Raw genomic sequence first — 24,541 nt, forward strand, 5'->3', positions numbered from 1 at the left:
CGCTAGTTGAAAATGGGTAACCAATAACGGAATAGTTTATAAATGCAGATATTCATTCTTTTCCATATTGGCTAATTCAACTCATGAACGAGATATCACGTTTAAATAATGTGATTATATGATAAAAGCGCGTTTTATTGATTACACACCATAACACTGATGACAAACAGGCGTAAAAACTGTTATCTAAAAGTCTATAACCTTGTAAGTAGTCATTTAACGATAGGTTACACGACCACTACCACAATTGAATTGTTATTGAGTTAAAAAAGTATTCATTATTATTATATTTGGAAATTAAATGAAGGATATTTATATTTTCAGCATTTTCAGCCTATATTATTTTCATTTTCATCAATTTATTTATCAACTTCATTTAGATAATACAAGGTAATAATTTTAACATGATTATATGTTGCTTTCAAGAGAAAAAGAAAAATAAAGCCTTTTATATTTAATTTTGATCATACAAATTCAATCTAACGCGATTTATATTTATTATGACAATGTTTATTCATTGCATATCAACTTTTTTGCATTTTTATTTGTTTATTTGTGATTAATGAATGCATTTTCTTTGACAATGCATGTTACTCATTTCATTGGTTTAAAATTTAATTCTTTCAATATATTACCAATTAAAGATCCGTCAATTAGTTTAGTTCTCCGTTATCGTTTATAAATAAAAAAAAACAAAGAAAAATAGATATTAAGTAAAATACTTAAAATAGGTAATTTATAATTCGCGACAAAAAAATTACTATAATTGATACCGCAGTAAATTTAAACGAGTAAATGATCGGCGCGTTTCGTCGACATTTTTAGTATAGACTCGTAGCGGAAATTTATATTTTTGGGAATCTGTATAGATCATTAATATTACACATGATACATGCATAAACTTTTTTTATAAATAGTCTAATAATAGTATCAATAGTATCGTAATAGAGACGCGTAGTAATCAATTATAAATTTGCTGCGTCATAAGTCATAACATATACAATATTTTGTTTCAAGACAAAATTGATAAAATTTGAAGCTTCAATTTTAAACTCCTCTGTTTAAACTTTATAAAGCAGTCATGGCGTATGACTTTGGAAATAACTTTTATAGCAACGGTGAATCCTCAAGTTCTTCAAACTCAAGTTTCCTTGACACGTTTCCAGGCGATAATAGGAACTTTGAATTTTCTACTGACATTAATTTACGCGAGTTACAAAGTATTGTAGGCTCTGAGGTTTCGCTTCCTGTCTTGGAAAATTTGTGGAACGCTTCTAGTGGTAACCTAGAAAAGGCAATAAATAGTTATTTTGATAATAATATGAACAAAGAAAATTTGGACATGAATACTCCAACAACTCCACGTCGAAATGTAAAATCTACCAATTACCACTCTCCTGAAATTGAAGTTTCTCGTAAAAAGGCACGAAAGCACATAGCACGTGACTGGGAACGAAAGTACCTTGGGAGCATCGTGGTTTCTGGTCAGTCAACTATTATGGGTGAAAATGTTATAAATTTTAAGGAAAAGATTACTTTTGAAAGTCAAGTATATTATCAAAAACCGATTAGAGGAAGGAAACGTTCAAAACTTCAATCATGTTGGCAACATACTGTGTTGAAGTTCAAATCTACGGATGGGACACAACTTGGAATAATTAATGATAGTAAGATTTCTTTTATGGTTTCTAATTTGATCGATGCTGGAGTATGCGAATTTGAAGGTCAAATATTACTTGTTGGTAATGATAATTGTGGTGAAAAGATTGAATATAATGATGAAATGTACATTGAGATGAAGATTTATATTTTGGTATATATAATTTATTATTGATATATCATTTTAGAGAATTAATCTTTTAAATTTTTGTCTATTTCGCTCTTTTTTATCATATATTGTGGTTGTAGCATGCTGCATTTTCGCGTGAGCCAATTTTTACAATTTCGAGAGAAAATAATAAGCATATCTCATCTGGTCCTGGTTCAGTTGCAGACCATAAGGCTAATGATCGTAAAATTGCTTTATTATCGGCGTTTGAACAATGTGTTATGAAAGCTAAACAATCTAGCGTGTTAACACAGGAGCATAAATTAGCTGGTACTTTAGATGCCGAAAAAATTGAAGAGCATTTCCAAAATGAGGAGTGGACAGGTTTTAAATCAGCCTCAAGTATCCAACAATCTCTTTTCCCTTCTAATAACGAAGAAGGTCCGAGTATCAATGATCAACAATTGAACGCGTTATATGAAAAAGCACAAATGGCAGACATGAACATTCCTGAGGCTGAACCACCAGCACACACTTTTCTTTATAGTTTAAGACGATATCAAAAGCAGGCTCTTCATTGGATGCTTTCGAAAGAAATGCTTGATCCAGATCAGTTAACGCCAACATCCTTACATCCTTTGTGGGAGGAATATGAATTTCCTGTCCAAATTAATCATGAGACGGGTGAAATAATTGACGATGGTTTTTCAAATAAATTATTTTATTTCAATCCTTATACAGGTATTTTTTTTTTGTGCTTATGATGATAAATACCAAATTAAGGTTAATTGACATTATTTTAATTTTATAGGCGAACTTTCTCTTGATTTTCAGAAGGTTGATCAATGTAGGGGAGGAATTTTAGCAGATGGTATGTTAATTTATTACTTATCTTGATTTTACAATGTCTTTAATCTTACAATATATCCTCGTTCGTTACAATTAGAAATGGGTTTAGGCAAAACTATTGAAATATTAAGTCTTATTCATTCCGTTAAATATCCCACAATCGACCCAAATCAAGTTGATGTTGACTTGAATCAAGTTGATGTCGTTGACTTGACCGAGGATGTTAAACCTTCAACAATCCGTCCTGTTTCTTTATCTACGTATGAAGCATATCCGGCAATAAAGACAACACTCATAGTCTGTCCAATGAGCTTACTTTCACAGTGGCGCGATGAAGTATATAATGTTTCCGCACAGGACACCATGACCGTAGAAGTGTATTATGGCAAGAAGAGAAATTGGGATTTAAAAGCGATTCGAGCTCGTAGAGCAGATTTACCGGATGTTCTCGTTACGACTTACGGTGTTTTGATGTCAGAGTTCTCTGATGAAGAAAATAAACCGACTACTTCACCATTATTTAATGGTAAGAATACTGAGCTAAAGAAATCGTAATTTTTGTTTTATATATGAATTCTTTCTCACACGTGTAATGATCTGTATAGTTGAGTTTCTTAGAGTCGTCTTAGATGAAGCACATGTAATCAAGAGCAGAAGCACAAAGACAGCTAAGGCTTGTTATTCTTTGAGAGCAGAAAGAAGATGGGCATTAACTGGTTAGTTAAAGTAACAATAAAATATATTATTAAGAATGCATAAAAGTTATATTCAAAATTCTTTATTTAATTACTATCAGGTACGCCTATTCAAAATCGTCTTGAAGATATCTTTTCCCTAGTTCATTTTCTTCGTCATGAACCGTGGAGCAATTTTCAATTTTGGAAAAAGTTTATTCAAAACCCGTAAGTAATTATATTATTTATAAGTATATTATATAAAATTATAGTAATTTTTTAAAATTATTATCTCAGATTTGATAAGAAAGATATTCGCGCTTTGGGAGTGGTTCAAGGTGTTTTGGAACCTTTAGTTTTACGCCGTACAAAGAACATGAGAGACATTAATGGCCAACCAATCATCGATTTGCCTAGTAAAGAGGTTGAAATAGAATACCTTGAATTCTCTCCAGAAGAACAAGATATCTATGATTCGATTTATACTCACTCCAAGACCAAATTTAATTACTACGTTAAATCTGGTAGTATTTTAAGTCACTACGCTCACATTTTTCAATTGTTAGTTAGGTAAGATGAAACAGAATTTAATAAAACTTAAATTTATACATACAGTTTTTTTTAAAAAAAAAATTTTTTTTTCTCACAGGTTACGTCAAGTCTGCGATCATCCGATCCTTGCGATTTCTAAACACACAAGTAATTAGTATTCTCTATTTTCGAAAAAAAAAGTTTAATGAGTCATTAACATAAACTTATTTTTCAGTTATTAACGAGGATGATGAAGAAGGTGTAAATGAATCAGCTTTTGACGAAGAGGGCAATCTTAATATAGATCATTTGATCGAGAGATTTATGACAAATTATGGCGAACGTGGTAATTCTGCAAATTACCAGATTGAAATGCTGGAAAAATTAAAATATGGAGAGGATTTTTCCAATAGGGAATGTCCGATTTGTTATGATAATTTGGTAAATGGTGTTTTAATGCCGTGTATGCATTCCGCATGTCGACAATGTATTATGGAATATTTTCAGGTTGGTTAATTTTATTTACATGACGACAAAACAAATGCAGTCATTAATTTCATTGTATTTAATAGAATCAAGAACTCCTAGGAAAATCGGGCCAATGTCCTGTATGTCGTCGCGGACCAATTACTGAAAATGATTTATTGGACATTAATAAAAAAAATGATGAGAAAGCGGCCTCATCCAATACAAATGATGAAAATAACGACATGTCGACGTTTGATGAAAGTGACGCAAATCTAAAACTCTCGGCCAAATTAGGCGCTCTTCTACGTAGACTAAATAATTTACGACAGGATAACAAAATGACAGAGAAATGTGTTATTTTTTCACAATTGTAAATATGATTTATTAGTAGCAATATATTTATTTATATTTATACAATTTTCTTATGAATTTTAAATAATATTTTATTATAGTACATCAATGCTGGATTTGATTGGCGACGTTCTTACAAAAGAGAATTTTTCTTTTGTTAGATTGGATGGCACTCAGCAACAAACTGACAGAGAACGCGTTCTTAAAGACTTTAAAAAGCCTGGAATTGATATAATATTAATATCTTTGCGTGCTGGTAAGAACTTTATCATATACAAAACGTGATAGTAGCAAGAAGCATAAAATTTACTTCGCTAAATGAATTTAACAGGTGGTGTTGGATTGAATCTTACTGCTGCAAGTAGAGCATTCTTGATGGTAAGAATTAGTTTTCAAGTTAAATATTTGATTGTAAAATATTATAGATGTTAATTACTTAAAAAAATTTATATATACACATCTATTTAATATATATAGGATCCTTGGTGGAACTCTAGCATTGAAGATCAAGTAATTAATTATTTAACTTTATTTTATTTGTTCTTTCATTATTCAAAATTTTTTAACATCTTTTTTAATTATGAAATTAATTTATCAGGCAGTAGATCGTGTTCATGTAGGTCAAAACTACATTATCATTTGCATTTTTATTCCGTTTTAATGGCAATTATTAATATTACGGTTTTTGTTTTAGCGCATTGGCCAAAAACGTGAAGTAAGAGTTACCCGGTTCATTATCAAGAATTCTATTGAAGAAAAAATGCTTTCGATTCAGAAACGTAAGAATGCGATTGCTTGTGGTCTAGGAATGTCCAAGGATGAATTGAAAGCTCATCGAATAGAAGATTTGCGAGAATTATTTTCTTAAATACGTATATTCATTTATTTTACTATTAATGCTTTATAATTATAATTAATAACATTAAAGAAATATATAATGTAAATAATGTTATTAATTTTACTATAATGATAATATATTATTAGAAACTATAGTTTCCACAATTATAATTAATTTTTAGATGTAAATGTCAAAAAAAGTAGTGATAAATATTAAGATTAAAATAGAATTGCTTTTACCTGATATTGAAATTATACAGTTGAAATGTTCATATATTAAATAAACTCATGTAAATTACCTATTCATATTTTTAAAATTGTTACCCAAAATATTCTTTTTTTTTTTAAAAAAATTCTTTTTCGTTACATAAATGATCTCCGAAGTTAATGCACGCGTAAAGTAACGATTCTGATTTCTGATAGGTTAAGAGATAGAACTAGGGAATTTACAATAATGTCGAAAAATCATTTCATGTTTAGTAAAGAAAAGGGAAATTCTATTTCTTGGAACGGTAGTTATACAGTATATTGTATGATCGAGGACCGCAGTTACTACCCAAGAACACCACCAAAAAATATTTTTATTTTTATTAGCAGGTGTACACCACCAAAAAATAACTACCCTAACAGAACTATATACAGAAAAATTCTTCGATCACGTGATAATTTTGCTGATCATTTCCTAAATTAGTTGATTAATTTTTGGCGATAAAAAAAATATATTGTTTTTTATAATTTCAAATAAAACTTAACACATGCTTTATACGACCCTAAAATTTGCAAAATATACGTATTTTTGCCTTTTGAGCAAGTTTACTTAGAATAAAAAGTCATAAGTAAACTTGTAGAGTATGTAAAATTATGGATAATATATAATTTAAATTTTATTCAAGTTTTATTTAAAAAAAAATTATTTTGTAAATGATTGGTAAAATTATCACGTGATCAAATAATTTTTCTGGGTGTGCTGTTGGGTAGTTCCAAAAAATTTTGGTAATGTGATTTTGTATTATTAATCTAAAAATAGTTGATATATCAATAAAAAGTAATATTTTAAGGTCATAGGCTGATCAGTGCTTGCAGTATGTGCACTACTTTTATAATTATTTTAAGATAGGAATAAAGAACATAAGTTCAATCCATCTAGCCAATGGATACCTATACTATAGGCCTAGAGGGTGTAAATTATACATGTAGCCGAAACCTCTATGAAGCTGGATAAGGTTTCGGACTTTCAGTAATTTAATTATAATAAATTATTAAAAACTATCCAGAAATCCATCTGAAACTCCAAAGACTTTATATTATAGTTTCGGCTGGATGTAGAGATTGATTTTTATCATATTTTAACTTAATTTTGATTTAAAGACATAGCCGAAAATCACGTGAAAAGGTTTTGGCTACAAGTATAGTGTAAATCGTAACCCTAGTGGTAAAAAAGTGTGTAAATCATGGTATTATACTGACTTCAGTTACAACCATAGTATTAACCAATAGTAAATTACTTCAGTAGTTGATACCTAAAGAAAACAATCCTATTTTAGACTACCAAAATTCTTTACTTTTAGTGCTAGTAGTAGTGTAGTTTTCCTACCAGTATAGTTTAATTCAAAGAGTAAAGTCTTGCATAACTGCTTAGTCTATTTTGTAAGATTAAATTTGCAATTCTAATAACCTGAATAGTTTCTATATGGCTGTATTCCTCTATGTATATATACTGTTAATATTATAGATACTGATAACTACTCTTCTAAAAATAAAATAAATAAAATAAATAAATAAAAAGTAATATTTTTCACAGTTTTTACTTCTTACCTCAACTATTTATAACAATTCTATAAATTTTTCAAGGGGGGTACTATTTGTGTTTTTTCCAGTAATTTCATCTTGAAAATTTATATTATTCTTTTTTATCATAGTTATTTTCTTAATTTTATTATATTTTATTTTGTTATAAAAATAAAAACATTTTTTATATTAAATACAAAATTTATTTACAATCTTAAAAGTTGGAAATATACATTATAAAAATTATTTTTTTATTACTATTATTAAATTATATAAATATAAGATTAATCACCCTATTTTAGTAGTTAGTTATTAAAACTCTTATAAAGCCTGATTATGGTAAGATCACAAGTTCAATTCTACTGATCACAGAAATTAAAAGAATTTTACTGCAGACACTATCACCAATAATGTAAAAGTACAGGGATTGGTGTAGTTGAACTGCATTATGGTAAATTAATATATACCATATACATGCTGCCCAAATTATTTTGGGATGCCATAATTCATTCGGTTTATATATAATTTACTATGTAAAGTGCCAAAATAATTTGGGATGCCATAATTGAATTTGGGATTTTACTTATAATTACGGCAGTCCAAAATAATTTGGGTGGCATGTATAATATACCAGTCAGCGGCAGCATACAAAAAGTTTTTGAAAAAATACCAGAAATTTTCTGAAAAAATCTAAAAATCCTGGAAATTCATTTTTATATCAGAACATGTAAAGGCGCATAAAGTGGTAAAAATGGTTTTCATAATCCGGTGGATTCAGTTTTATTAAGTCTTAAAAAAAAATTTTTTATATTATTACTATGCTGGGTGAGAATTTTTTAAAAATTAAAAAAAAATTTTGCATATAAAATTTTTGAAAAAAAAAATTAAAAGCTGGGTATTGCTTGTATTATAGAATTTTTAAATTTTTATTATTGAAAACCATAAAATCAAGTTTGTATGGCTTAATCGAAACCAATAAAAAAAATTTTCTTTATTTAATTGGCAATTTAGCATAAATTTATCAATATTCTAAAGTCTCAAATATTTTCATTGTGTCTTTATTACAATATAGATTTAAGCATTAAAGAATTAATAATAGCTTAATTCAAGAAAATGAGAATTAATATTTTAATGTTTTTATTATATATTAATAAAATTCTGGCATTCATAAAATATATCCAAAAAAATTCTGGATTTAAAAAATTTTTATGGATTTATCAAAACTTTTAGAAAATCTAAATAGATTTTGTGTGCTGATCAGTGACATATTTTAAAAAAGGGTCATAGTATCTTTCTAATATTTTCTAAAAGATTTTTAATAAGCTTATTGTTCAGTTCTATTTGAGTGGTCACTGCTTGCATACCATCTGGATGTGTTCTTGTCCTGATGGTCACTACTATACTAACAGGGGTATAGTGAAATTTACTGTGGGATTTTACTGCACTAGATGGTATACACAAATAGTAAAATCTCAAATGCAATATCTTAACGATAATTTACTTTCTAATAAGTTTAGGCTAATTGAAGGACCCGGACATTACATATATAACTCATAACTAATCTGCATAAATTTACCACTTTTTGCTTCTGCTAAAATAGACCTAATTTGCTAAAAATCAAATTAGAGAAAAGGCTGATCATACACTCTTTCCCGTTGCTGCTCTGGCCATTTTTTTTAAAGAAGAAAATGGATGAAAAGTATAAGGACTTTTTGCTTTTTGGTTAACAAAAAGTCTTTTCGAGGTGCTCTAAGTTCTTTCACGTCGTATGAGCTTTACCCAACATTCACAAAAAGACTGTATGAAATTTAGAAACATTATTCTTAAGGTTCTAGTCGCTATCAAATGACATTGTAAGATGGCAGTTCTGTACGAATGTTTCCCTGGCTTTCTGAAAGATTGAAAAGTAGTGCGTCTGGTTTCTACGCCTTTAAAGCTTACTGGCCAAGCAGTTTGCAAACCAGACCTTCGTCTTTGGAAGAAGTTCTTATCAATGAAGTTTCTACTAGTTGAAGAAGTATATATGGCGGGCTGTGAAAATTTGTGTTACATTCCTCTAATTTGCACATCTTAGAAATTAATCCAAAATGCATTTACCCTTTCCAAATGATCATCATGTTTATCATGTGATTGATCGCCTTCACCTACTTCTGATATTTGTATTCAATTTTGAACCTTGTTGATCATCTCTATTATGAGATTGTTTCCACTCCTTATTATATATTTATTTCATTCCCTTTTGGGTTTGACCACTTCCTCATATAAAGACAAACTTATGGACTTAAATCTGGATTTTTGATCTTCTTTTTGGCTTTTAACTCCTTGTCTCCTTCTACTGATATTGGAATGGTTTTATTCTTTACTAACTCTTTATAGTTGGTACCAGCCGCTAGGCTTCTATCTCTTCCACTCTGTTTACGCTACGTACTATGGATCAATGGCTAAAACAGGCTATATTGTATCCTAGGGTACCCTGTGCTCTCACTGGATATAGCATCCAAGGTCTAGAGTTTGTAACAGCTAGTTTTTTCTTTTATCTTATTTATTCTAGTATTTGTAAAAGTTGTTTTATTGTTGTGTTTCATTTTTCTTTTTTGATCTAGTCCTTTTTGTATGTGTTATTATTTTTTCTCTTTTTGAATTTCATCTCCGCTCAATCAGATGTTTGCCTGTGAGCTAAATCCAACATCAGGAAATTTTATAGCGCGAAAAATTGCGTAAGTTTACGATTTTGTAAGTTTACGAAAGTTTATGGCATAATATTTTGAAAAATTTCAAAATATTACGTAAGTTTACAATTTCGTAAGATTTATGTGATATTACGGTTAAAATATTACGTAAGTTTTCAATATCGTAAGATTTACGCAATATTACGGTCAAAATATTCTGCAAATTTACGAAACTGTAAACCTGCGTAATATTACGGTTGAAATATTTCGAAAATTTACGAAACTGTAAACCTGCGTAATATTACGGTTGAAATATTTCGAAAATTTACGAAACTGTAAACCTGCGTAATATTACGGTTAAAATATTTCAAAAATTTACGAAACTGTAAACCTGCGTAATATTACGGTTGAAATATTTCGAAAATTTACGAAACTGTAAACCTGCGTAATATTACGGTTAAAATATTTTGAAAATTTACGAAACTGTAAACCTGCGTAATATTACGGTTAAAATATTTTGAAAATTTACGAAACTGTAAACCTGCGTAATATTACGGTTAAAATATTTCGAAAATTTACGAAACTGTAAACCTGCGTAATATTACGGTTGAAATATTTCGAAAATTTACGAGATTGTAAACTGCATATGCAGTAGAACGTATACAAGGGGCATGTGATACTATTGAATAATCAAAAATAATATAAACACCTTTTCTTTTATATAAACACCTTTTTTTTTAAGTTTGGGAAAGCAAATTTATTTTTATTTACGAATTTTTTATTATTTACAATTTTTATGTTAAAAATTAAAGTAAATTCTAATTTTTATTATAACTTAATAAAAAAATACACATTTGATACTTGTTCGCTACTATTTTATAAAATAGTACCCAGGCTGTACGGCGTGGACGTCAGTATCAGTCACAGCCCAAAAAAAACGTGAGTCTCCAGCCGATATTTGGTACGGACTGGGCCTAGCTACTCACTTAATAAATAATAAAAAAATAAAAATAATTATCTTCTTCTACAATACGTAGGTAAGTTTCTCCTTGCCCTATGATCATCACGCGTGACTAAAATTGATCAAATTTATCAAATTTAAAACATGAACGTAAATATTAATTATAAATTTTATTATAGTATAATTACCCGGCCTCTCCCAAAATCTCGTTCTAAATTCGCGATAATATCTTGCGCCGGTACGCGTCCACAGCCGCCGCCCAGGGTTACCATTATGATAAAGGACATAGTTCTAAATATCAAAATCAGTTTGAATATTCGGTAAATACATTTAATTTATATGAATGTAATTTTATTTATTTACTTACATGGTAATCCCTGACGAGGTTCCTCCACTTTTGGCTGCACTGCTTGCCCGGAAACCCTCGTTCAAAATATTCTATTTATTCTGATTCAATTAAATGGATTGGTTAATTTGAATTTAAATTCTTTCTTAAAGAAATTATAGATATTAGTCATATGAACCTATTGGCAACAGAGTCCCAAAAATCTTGGCGGCTTCTACCATTAATATTGTGGTAGGCGCGGTTTCTGTCTCGGCGTATGTCAACAAGTTCGTCCATCATAGCCCAGTTCCAATGGACGTTATAGTGGGAACGATAACGTGTGTGGCGAGGCATTATTAGATTAGATTTGATTTTTATAATTTGATTTTAGGATGAGTAAAAATTTGAAAGAAAGTCGTAAAATGTCACTTTAAATAAAATTTGAACAATACCTCTTTGGTTTGATTTTATTTCTCGTTTCAATTAAAATTTAATTTATTAGACTTTTCATCATTAAACATATTAATTAAATCTCATGCGGATATGGATTATCTAAATATAAATATCATGATTCTAAATATAAATATAAATCACTTAATTTATTTTAATTTTTTTTTAAAAAAAAATCTTAGTTTGATTTCAATTAAAAATAATTAAAAATCATGTACATGTTTTGGTTATTTAAATATAAATATCAATATATTATATTTAAAAATAAACCAATTTATTATTAGCACATTCTATTGAATTTTAAAAAAATCAATTTTTTTTTAAAAAAAAATCATCAATATATCATATTTAAAAATAAAACAATTATATTCTGATTAAATATTTTGCGTACATTTCTTAAAAAAATCATAAAAAAAAATCTTGTACGTCGTACATGCAATTACTAAATATCATCCCCTTGTGATAAATAAAAAATTACATAACACAAACTCAACACAAACTCAACACAAATTTAACAAATTTAACGAAATTTGGCCAAAATTAATAATTTTTTACCAGAATTATCAACACAAATTGAACACAAATTGAACACAAATTTCAGTCACGATTTATTTATGTCACACCCGTGTTGTTAATAATTAAATAAATAAATCTGCATTTTATTTATGATATGGGAAACGTGACCATAAATTCTTTAAGGATATAATTTTATTAAAATAAATCAAAACTCCTATATCAAGTGACTAAAAAATATATTTATTTACGAAATATTCATTTTGTTTATCAAATCGGGGTACTATGCGAACGACACCACGTATAGACTCTATAGCTACAAAGTTATATAATTCTATCAATTTTAAGTGAGGACATCCATATAAATATGGGTTCCTTTTAGATTTAAAATCATACCATTGAATTAATGCGAGATTTAGCGGTGGGTCTGTTAATACTTCTGCTAACAATAAGGCCTATAAATAATAAATATTTATTAATACTTTATAATAAATTATTACATAAATTGGAAAAATACCTGTCCATAACAAAGTCCTTTGTCTGATATATAATCATTTGATTCTTCAGAATCCATTGAAATAGCTATGTCGCTAAACCATACTTTATTATGATATCTGTTTGTGGCATGCATTATGGCACCATTTTCCAGTATTACTGATCCGTATATGTTTATTCGGGTTTTACCAATAATTGTGAACCCATCAAGTAAATCTAGATATGAATCCAGACAACTTATAAATCTAGCAAAACCGGTCTGCATTTTATTGTCTACGGAATCTTTTTTTTCATTAAAAAATGTATTTGCATCTTGTAAAGAGAAATCAAAGAGTCTTGCAGAAAATTTACAAGTGCGAGGTGTTTTTGCCGGATTCACTGAATGTTGAGACATTCTAATAGATATTGCTTGACGTTTATCTATTAATTTAATTTCCATCTTAAGTTATATAATAAATATATACAATAAATAAATTTCCAAATACTTACAGTTCGTAAAAGCTGAGGTTCGACATCTTTTTTATTGCTAATTCGGTAGGGTATTTTAACGAAATATTTGTGGAGACTTTCGTAAGTTTCTGTGGTATAGCCATTTATTGCGCCATAAGATCGTATTGAGTCAATAATGTGATAAACCCATGAATGCAATTTAGGCAACTTCAAATTGGAAGGAGAAACAAATTTAAAAGCCTTGACAAACATCCGCGTCCATCTATGTATTGCATCCTAAAATTTAAATGTTAATTTAATTTATTTAATTTAAATTTTCGATTTTACTAAAATTTTAATACATACATTAAATTTCTCCAAGTCACTTTCACTAAATTCTTCATATCTACTTAAAATATACATTTCATTCCAATATTTGTACAATTTCACAAGATCATCATTATTTACAAAATTATCTACTTCGTTATTATTTTCATCATATAAATTATCAATAACAAATATCATGACTTTCATCAAACTTCGATATTCATTAGCAGTTAATCTTGCAATTGACTGCAGTCCATTGGAAAAAATTTTAATGGCGGGAAAACGTGGAATTGCTGCTAGACGGCGATCTACTTCTTCAACTAATTTATTACCATTAACATGTTGCAATTTTAAGATATCGCACGTGAAGATAATTTGATAACGAAATAAACCCAAATCTAAATGATGCATTCTGTCGGGAACAGTAGCCAAGTAGATATTTATATTCCTTGATAATATAAATATTTATAATTAATATATATATATGTTATTATAATTATTTCTACTTTTGCATACTTACGGCAAATCCCAAAAAAAATTAGGTACAGATTCTATGCAAACAGATTTTTGTGTATCATTTTCAAAATATTTACGCATTTCATCATGAGTTCTTAGTATTACATCATTAACCGATAAGTTTATATTTGCAAGATTGTCCCTTTTAATTAAACAGGAGTGACATGAAAGGCTTGAATTGGAGGATTTATAAACTAAACAAAAACTTGCGGCTTCTGGCCAATCTGCAATAATAGTTAAAACTCTAGGATAAAACCAGGTATTTTCATTATTTATAAAAAGGTCTATACCATCTTTTAATAAAATAATTGGTTCTAGTAAATGACGTAAAGATTTATGAAAGGTATCACGAACCAGATCTTTATTTGCAGCTTCTAAAATTGGTAAATATCCCAAAAGTTGCTTTGCATCCTGTTTATTACGACGCCATATTGGGATATTGCCTAATGAAATATATATTGGATGCAATTGACTTTTTCCTAATGTATCTGTAGTTGTTGCATCAGAATATAAAATAATTGATAATAATTTGGAACCAGTAGGTAAGGATTCTTGCGTAGTTTTCCACCATTTTCCAGTGTTTTGTTCACTGTAAATACTTTCTCTATTATACTATAAAATAATATAAATAAATTAAAATAAATATTATTTAAATTATTGAATTAACTAATATTTACTATTTACCTCATAGTTTTCGTAAGATAGCGCAAAATTTTGAAATTTTGTGTTATGTCAGGAACAGTTAAGATATTTTTGATGCACTGTATTAAGTTTTGATAATAAAGAAAATAATCTTTATCCTTATGTTTTGTTATAAGAACTTTACTAAATTCTAAATTAGAAAACTGCATATTATTCATAAATGCTCGTCCCTGTTCAATATTTTTTGGTAATGGTGATTCTGTAAGATTTGAATGTTTATTAAAAAAACGTATTATTTCATTACCACCTTTATTGTTTATTTTATATTTCGTTACTAATAACATTAGATCATTATAAGCATCATTAGGAAATTCTGTGCAAGTTTTGGTATTGAGATTTTTGGGTTCTTCAAAAATTTCAGGCTCTTCAGATGAATCTAATATATTTTCAAAGTTACTATCTTCAAGGCTCATCTCTGATATTGCACTTCCAATACTGTCAAATGACATATTTTGTACATTATTATCATCATCCACCTAAAATTATAAACCAAAATGAGTTAGTATAATTTGAGCTTTTTCTTTAAAAAGAATAATCTGGAATAACATAATTATTGAGCTTTTTCTTTAAAAAGAATAATCTGGAATAACATAATTACCTCAACTTTATCATTTTCATATTCACTACTTAGATTACTTCGTATCCATTTCACTGCTATATTTTTCACTATCATTATTATCATCATCATCTTCTACTTCTACTTCTACATTTTTTAAGCATTTTTGGGCGTGTTGAGTATATGCAAAGCGTTGACTGAATATTCGCATACAAAGGGGGCATTTGAAACTCATGTTACTAAATTAACGTGTCAAATTTGATGAAAAGTATCAATTCACTATTTAATTTATATGAGATTATGTGTGCTAATAAAATTATATTGCAAATTCATTGTAAAAATTTAATGAATTAATTGAATGGATTACAATTGATTGAGTTATTTGAATAGACGCGACTACGCAAATTTACGCATTAATGAATGGAACTGGCTGTAAGAATCTGGTGGCTAATATCGCGGAATCATTCGCAATTTTACGCATTATAGCAAAATTTAAAATATGCGAAACACTCAGCAATTTTGCTGTCGGGAACTTGCCGAGTTCGTGGGTTGGCAAATCTAAAAATAAATGTAACAAGTCTCATGATGTACCATATAAATATTGTTTATTATTTTATTTACTATTTCAATTTGCCGGCAACCTGCCAAGTGAATCTGACAGCAAAAGTGCTGAGTGTTTCGCATATTTTGAATTTGCTGTAACGGGCTGTAAGAATTCGGATGGCTTATTCAATCGGCTAATCATCTGATAATCGCCGCAAATTTATTGGCTTAACGGCAAATCACTTTTACAATAATGGACGGATGATCAGCCACAAATTTATGCGATAATCAGGTTATAAGCACTCAAGATCACTATCAATCTGATCAGCCAAATGAGTTCACTGGCTGCAACTTTTTTTTTCCATGCATAAAAGCTCCAACATGTGTAACATGTTATTTTTTTATAAATTGGATTTGATTAATATTTCGATTGTACTATGTGCTTTTACGAGAGTTTTTTTTTAAAGTTCTCTTATGAAAGTGTTACAATATTTTTTCGTAATATCACGATGCAAAATTTTTGCATTAGTACATTCATTTTTCGTAATATTTCGCATTAGTTCATCCATTTTTCGCAATATTTCGCAAGTTTTTTTTCTTTTTTTAAGTATAGAATGGCGGAAATTACCTTATGACAGCTTGCCTCCTTTTTCTGAATTTCTGATTCATGTATTTCCCCCTTTTTCCTCATCCTTTTTGAATTTTCTAGTTCACCTTTTTCTCATATATTTCCTCTTTTTTCTCATATATTTCCTCCTTTTTCTCATATTTTCGTTTCAAATTTATTATCATAATGGCTACAAAGTGTGGTGAGAAACGAAGAATTGATGATAATGAAAGATTTTTAAAACGTAGTACTGAGGGTAGCGAAGCTGAGAAGCGAGTGAGAATATCTGATGATAGCGTTAATGGTATATATGACATGATATGTATCATATTCTTTATAAAAGAAATTATATAATATATAGTTAAATTATATTTTATTGTTAAAATTAATAAAAAAACAATAGAAAAACTATTAAGAACCAATTCGCAGATAATTTCTAAGCTTGAAGTTCTTATCACCGGACAAAAAAATCTCGAAACCCGTCTCTCGAGCATAGAAAAAAAGCTCAACAATAATAACAAAAATAATAATAATACAATAGATCCGGAGTATGTAAAGGTAATAAAGATGAATATTATTTAATGTAAACCTGAAATGCTAACCTCGTTTGATTAGAAGCTCGTTAGGAAGGTGTCAAAAATTTTATTTGAAAATTTTGTTTATCCTTCGCAAGACGAGTACAAACTCGCTACCGAAAAATATTTAAAAGATGAAAATCTGGAATTTATGCGCCAGTTCAAAAAAAATCAATGGATTATTTTTTTCGAAAAAAAAAATTGCCCGACTGTAAGTTAAAGCAATTATGAATTTTATTAAATTTCATACTAACATTTTTTTTTAATAGTTAGTACAACAACATAGAAGCATACGAGGGACGTTCACGTCTAGAGTTAAAGACGTTATGTATTCTGTTTTCGAAGTGACTGGGCATAAATTACCATCTATTAACACTCAGGCTAGTCCGTCAAAGATTCAGGAATGGAAGAGTAAGGCGGAGGTGAAAAGATGTTACAACAACCTATTTAAAAAGGTTAAAGATGGGCAACCTACGACATATATGTCGCTGATAATTGATAAGTTGCGAAAAGAAAATAAAAATCCCTCAAAAACACAAATAGCGTATGCGATTAGCATATGTGAAACGTACTTAAATCCTAATAATCAAAACATTCAAATGAGCGAAAGTATAATGAAGTCGAAGATAATCAACAACTTAGTAAGTTTTTAATTTACAATTTGCAAAATGTGAATTATTTGAATTACAGTTTATTTATTTATTTATTGATTTTTAGCAAAAGTTGGAAAATAGGGATAAATTTACACATTCAGACGATGATTCTCATGATGGTAATGATGTAGATGATGGTGGTGATAGAGCAGCTGACGATAGAGCAGGTGCGGCTGATGATGGTGTGACTAACGATGGTAGGCCTAACGATGGTGCGGCTAACGATGATGCGGCCAACGATGGTGCGGCCAATGATGGCATAGCTAATGATGATATACTTTCTATTGACTCTTATAACACGGAGGAGGAAGGTCGGTATGTAAATAGTTTATTAGAGAATTATGGGTTGCATAGGAAATAAATATTATTTTTTATATATATCACACGTAATAGCATTTTTTTTACCATAATTAATATAGTTTTAATAAATAAAATGGTTATTAATTAATTTAACAACACGGGTGTGACATAAATAAATCGTGGCTGAAATTTGTGTTCAATTTGTGTTCAATTTGTGTTGATAATTCTGGTAAAAATTTGTTAATTTTGGCCAAATTTCGTTAAATTTGTTAAATTTGTGTTGAATTTGTGTTGATAATTTTTAATTTATCACGAGGGGATAATATTTAGTAATTGTGCATATACAATTTCTGTGATTTTTTAAAATGCGGATTTCCGTAATTTTACGATATCGTATTTTCTGGCCAATCAAATTAGGCTGATCCTTGCATGTGATTTAATCATTTAATCATTTAATCATGCACGCGTTTTTGTCTTATTTATTTGTGTTTCTTATTTCTTTATTTTTTTGTTCAATATTTTTAATTTTTTTGTCTCTTCTTTCTATTATTTCTTTAATTATATACAATATATTTACATATATTTCATAATTTATTGCTTTGCAGGTATAGAAATATTTGTTTATTAATACTAATTATTTTCATTTTTTTTTACCTCTTTGTTATTTTGTATCGTAATACTAACAATAATATCCATGTTTCCTTTATTCCTTTTTACTTGTACTTTAATACTAACGATACTAACAATACTAACAACATGTTTATTTTTTCCTTTCTCTTTATTTCTTTATTCTTTTGTTCAATTACTTTGCAGGTATAGAAATATTTATTTATTAATACTAATTATTTTAATATTAACGCGTTTTTTTTTTACCTCTTTGTTACTTTTAGGCGTCGTAATACTAACAATACTATCTACGTTTCCTTTATTTCTTTTTACTTGTACTTTAATACTAACGATAATATCCATGTTTCTTTTACTCCTTTTACTGTTTCTTTAACTCTTTTTACCTTAATACTAACAATAATAACAATATTTCTTTTATCTTTATATCTAATACTAACGTTACTATAGCTGTTTCTCTTCTTTTTACGTCTAATAATATTGTTACTCTACTCTTTCTTTTTTTTACTTTTATGTATTCTGTATATATTAATAAATACTTGTAATTTTTTATGGTTTAATAAAATTATATCTAATAAAACATACATTATATAAACTTATAGTACAGAAAATGAAGTATTATTTATCGAAATATTTTGAAATATTACGAAATATTAAGTTGTGTAAAATCACAGAATATTACGAATCGTCAAATTATGGAACATTACGCATTATAGAATTTCAAAATATTTTAAAAAGTTGCGAAGTATTACGCAGTAAAATTACGGAATATTACGAATCGTAAAATTACGAAGCCTTGCATACAGTAATATTTTGAAATATTTTAAAAAGTTACAAAATATTACGCTTACGCAAACTTGCGGCAGGTCTGAAAACTTACGAAATATTATGTAAAATTACGAAATATTGCGAACCGCAAAATTACAGAATATTACAAATCGTAAAATTACGAAGCTTTGCATATCGTAATATTTCGAAATATTTTAAAAAGTTACAAAATATTACGCTTACGCAAACTTGCGGCGGGTCTGGAAGCTTACGAAATATTATGATGTGTAAACTTGCGCAACTTTTCGCACTATATAATTTCCTGATGAATATTATAGTTATTCTTTATAGTTTAGCTTTTTTCTTGCTTCTCGTACATTATTTATGTCCAGATTAATGGCATGTTGAAATTTACCGGTTGTCCAGTCCTATTTAGGTTTCTTAATGAAGGTTAGGTGGGAAGTAAATTTCTCATACAGTAGCGTTTACTTGGTTTGAGATATAGCTTTGAGAACGATGCTTTGGAATTTATAGTTAATAGTCTTTAATTTTACTTTAGTTTATTTTCTGTTTATTTTTAAGCCATACTGTTTGTTGCTCTTACTTTTGTATCGTGCTATTTTAATGTTCATTTGTTTAATATTGAAATTCACTACTTAAATAAAGTTTGTGGCTATCATGTCATGTTTGCCTAAAAATCAAATTATCACATTTTAAATCTATACTAATTTGCTAAAACTCAAAATATGAGTTATCCCTTAAACTGTAAGCAATTGCGGGCAAATTTGCCTGCAATTTTACCAAATTTCAGCTCTCATCTAATTTTATGAAAAATAAAGCAATTTTAATAAAATTTTTTTCCAAAATAGTTTAAATTATATATTGTGCAGCAATTATTATCATTTATTAATTATATATTAGAAAATTGAAAATTACCCATTGGTCAAAAGTTGTATTTTAAGATAATCACAAAATTTTAAAAAACTTTGCACTTAACTTCGACGATTTCATTGATAATTAATTGTAGCTATATAAAAGCTTAATAGAATATGTAAAATTTGGTATGAGAAACGACTTTTGTTAATATGATTTTTGATATTTAAAAGTAGGATTTTGACTTTATATAGAACCTTAATGAAAATTTTATTATGCATTTTAATTATATATTCATAATAATTGATTTTTTTTTATCTCTATTTTGTTTATTATAATGCAAAATTTTTATAATAAAAATAAAAAGTTATAATAAATATTCAAATAGAGAAAAAATATGGTAAGAAAAGTTTAAATTTTATTATATAAAATTCCGATACTATTTTTGCGGGTTAATTTCTAATCCAATTTTAATGATCAACTGTATATCTAACTCATACAATTTATGGCCAGAATGTAGATCAATTTGGCTGCAAAATTATATGACGATCTGGCCAAAATTAAAGAATTTTTTATAGCGTCATTTATTCTAATTTAGAAATTGCGGGCAAATTTGCCCGCAAAACAGTTTAAGGGATAGTAAAAATTTAAATAATATAGGTTTAAATTTACTTAATAAAATATAATTTCAGTTTATTAAAATTATTTGCAGATCGGTAAATTTAATTGTCAATTTACCGAAATTAACAATCTTTTTTTTTATTATCAATAAAAAAAATAAATAATTAATAACAACTGACTTTTTGCCAAAAAAGATCCTTTTTTATTTTCAGTTTTTTGCTAATTATCTCGGCATCCAGTGGTCCGATTTATGCGGATTTGTTTTTTATTTTGTAGAGCTCGATGAGGGCTACAAAACAAAAAAAAGTTCGCATAAATTGGACCACTGGATGCTGAGATAATTGCAAAAAACGTGAATTTTTTTTTGAAATTTAGGCCAATTTGCTAAAAAGTTACTCTCTGAATTGTATATGTAATGTCTGGGGTCCTATATAAATTAAACTGTCAATTTTTATAATTTATAATTAAAAACATGTAGATTATAGATAAAATAATAATTAATAAAAATAATAAAGAATTTTTCTAACTATCACCGGGGTGATGATCACCGGTGACTGAAATTATTACAATCGACCAGCATTAAAAAAATATAGTGCCGGTAAAAATTGATAATTCTGGCCAACGGTGATGATCACCCCCGGTGATTTGAAGTAAAAACCAATAATAAATTAAATATAAATAATTATTAAAAAATAAAATGTTGCGAAACTAATCGGACGGTTTTTGGCCTGCATTATGCTTAATTTTGGCCGGAATTATACTTAATTTTGGCCAAAATATAACCCAGACCCTGAAACTAATATTTTTAAAAATATTATCTATAAAAGTTAAAAAAAAAGGATAAGTTAAATTTTTTAAAAAATACCAATTTGCTCAAATATAAAATATGACTTGTAAAATCAACACAATTTGCTAAAACTCATAATTATGACTATTAATTAATTTTCAATCAATTTGCTCTATCTAAAATTATGAGTTTAACCTAATTTTGATCAGTTGAATTTGCTAAAACTCAAATGTGAGTTATATATGTGATGTCCGAGGTCCTCTAATTGAGGTGTTCGTGAGCTCACAGATATATTAAGTTCTAAGATAAGATTTGATTTCTCAGTGAATTTGACGTACTGGTAGTAAACCCTAGATAAGTTACTTATAATAAAGGGGGAATCATGTACCTTTAGCAGTTTACTGTCCTGGTAGTCACTACTATTACTACTGAAGGATTTACAACTGTAATAGGTTGGTATAGTAGCCATGACTTGTAAGAGGTTTTGAGTAAGACTATATCAGTAGTTTAGTATTACTTAATTTTGGCTGGAATTATACTTAATTTTGGCTAAAATATAACCTTAACCCCAAAACTAATATTTTTAAAAATATTATTTATAAAAGTTAAAAAAAAAAAGGATAAGTTAAATTTAAAAAAAAGTACCAATTTGCTCAAATATAAAATATGACTTTATAAAATTAATACAATTTGCTAAAACTTATAATTATGACTATTAATTAATTTTCAATCAATTTGCTCTATCTAAAATTATGAGTTTAACCTAATTTTGAATGAATTTGCTAAAACTCAAATGTGAGTTACAGTTAGACCTCTATGTACTGATATTCTATGTACTGATAATTGCCTGTACTAATAAATTTTCTATGTCCCATTTCACAATTAATAAAAAAATCTCATTGTACCGATATTATATATAGTTTCACAATATAATATGTACTGATGCTTCTTTATAATTAATATATAGTAAGATATAGGTTATACTACTAGTATTAATTCAGATCAACACTATAAATTTGGCCAAAGTTAACATAAAGGTTCCATCCAAATCACATGACATTTTAATATTAGCTATCGGGTTTGCATAATACTAGCAAGAATTGGATTTTAGCCCACATTATGATTCACTGATAACAGTTATATAATAATAATTTAATATACCAATATATTTTCCTTAAAACAACAGTATCGGTATATAGAAGTCTGACTGTATATATGTGATGTCTGGGATTCTGGTTTGAGGGTAACTTATATTTGTAACTGAAACTTTTTTATGTGATTTTTGGTTACATCTTTAAATTAAAATTAAGTTAAAAAATGATAAAAATTAATCTCTACATCCAGCCAAAACTATAATATAAAGTCTTTGGAGTTTCAGATAAATTTCTAGATAGTTTTTAATAATTTATTATAATTGGTGATCTATCTTATAAGTAAACGAAATCCTAGGCAGAATGAATAGAATACTATAGTAATTACTTCTAGTGTTTTGAAAGGGTTGAGTCTAAGGTTGCTTGCCGAAACCTAGGGGTTTAGGCAAGATGGCGTTTCGCCGAAAAGCGAAATTCTGCCGAAACTATATTAAAGTTATATTAAAAAACTGGCGAAACTTTGGAGAAAGGCGAAACTGCCGAAACTTATTATAAATGCCGAAACTGCCAAAACTCTGCCAAAACTATAATAAATCTATAGTAAAATTTTGACAAAACTAATCGTAGGATTTTGAAGAGGTTTAGACAAGCAACCTTAGTTAAGTCAGGTCAGGTTTAAAAATGTATTTGAACTCGATCTAAATATAAAAATTAACTAAATATCCAAGTTGATATTTATATGACCTGACCTCTAATTTAACCCAATATAGTTTAATCTCTAGATAATCTGAATTCAAATAAAATTTTCAGATGTTCAGTAAAAACAATTATATTTATATCACACAACTTAATTTCATTTTAAAATTTTATTGTAAAATTTAAAATATATAATTTTATTAAATCCTTCTTGATGATAAAATAATGGGGAATTCTTTCCGCTAAACGTCTGGACCATATTTTTTCGATAACAAAATTTTATTTTTAATATTTTCTTTACTTCGCTTATAGTTAATACACTTTTATTTTATTTCATATACTTCAAGTAAATACTTGACAGCAAAAAACCCACCATGGTTTATTTTAGTATTAGAAATTTTCTTTTGTTTTTTTTTCTATTCTTTATGCGTTTTTTCTCTTTTTGTGGTATTCCTAGACTAAAGACGATCTGGAGAGGCATATCACCTAGAATAAGTAAGCTTGAGACAACAACAAGATGTGAACAGTTTTAAGTTACCTTTTTTAAGCGGAATAACGAAACTTTGGACATGAAAAGAGCGACTAACGAACTCCTTAACAACAAAGATTTTGTGGATTTTCTCCACAATAACTTTCTATATACCAACGAGTCCTCCTTCTTCAAGATACTGGAACAAGCTATCAAGAAGCACGAAACAACCTCTCAACGACTTAAGCACTATACACAAGACTATCTCCGGGAGACTTTAACTAGCCTACTTGAACGATACGACTAATATACACCTTTACCTTCTTCTACACCTTCGACACCCATTATTTACAAACACCTGCTGGCATTTCCTATTCGTCAAGTCACAAGACTCCCGATTAGGTCACCATCAAAAGAATTTTGGATTAGATTGCGTCATAAACTAAATGCGTTTCTGGATATCTTCCGCAACTTGCCAGTTCATCTACAAATAACAACAAAAATGATTCAGAAGACAACTTCCATTTTGGGAAAACTTACGGAATGGACAACCTTTTTTGGAATTTTATCAGCTTTTTCAGTGTAATGCTCGGTCCATACTTTTACCGATATTGTGGAACTAACTAAATTTGGTTTCTCTTTAAACAACCCTCGATAAAAGCTTTGGACCTCATTTTCAACTGTACTTACACACCTCGGAGGAAGAAGGATAGAGACAAAAATCG

At 28.3% G+C, this 24,541-nt stretch overlaps 2 protein-coding genes across 2 annotated transcripts; both read left to right on the forward strand.

Annotated features, from left to right (window-relative positions):
* Positions 1-1,081: 1,081 nt before the first annotated feature.
* OCT59_010877 (uncharacterized protein) lies at positions 1,082-6,086 on the forward strand (the record flags this gene model as incomplete). The annotated part of the gene is made up of 15 exons (XM_025319000.2): positions 1,082-1,813; positions 1,909-2,509; positions 2,580-2,639; positions 2,715-3,143; positions 3,223-3,333; positions 3,414-3,519; positions 3,589-3,861; positions 3,941-3,990; positions 4,058-4,329; positions 4,395-4,660; positions 4,743-4,897; positions 4,973-5,019; positions 5,119-5,151; positions 5,240-5,257; positions 5,336-6,086. The coding sequence occupies 15 exons, from the start codon at positions 1,082-1,084 to the stop codon at positions 5,507-5,509; spliced, it is 3,327 nt and encodes a 1,108-aa protein (XP_025174751.1). The 3' UTR covers positions 5,510-6,086.
* Positions 6,087-16,545: 10,459 nt separating this feature from the next.
* On the forward strand, positions 16,546-17,948 carry OCT59_010878 (uncharacterized protein; the record flags this gene model as incomplete). Its single annotated transcript, XM_066136160.1, has 4 exons — positions 16,546-16,663; positions 16,763-16,917; positions 17,204-17,575; positions 17,652-17,948. The coding sequence occupies 4 exons, from the start codon at positions 16,546-16,548 to the stop codon at positions 17,946-17,948; spliced, it is 942 nt and encodes a 313-aa protein (XP_066000815.1).
* Positions 17,949-24,541: the final 6,593 nt, after the last annotated feature.

This window comes from Rhizophagus irregularis, chromosome 19 (assembly GCF_026210795.1).
Source record: "Rhizophagus irregularis chromosome 19, complete sequence".
In the NCBI taxonomy this organism is placed as follows: Eukaryota; Fungi; Glomeromycota; class Glomeromycetes; order Glomerales; family Glomeraceae; genus Rhizophagus; species Rhizophagus irregularis.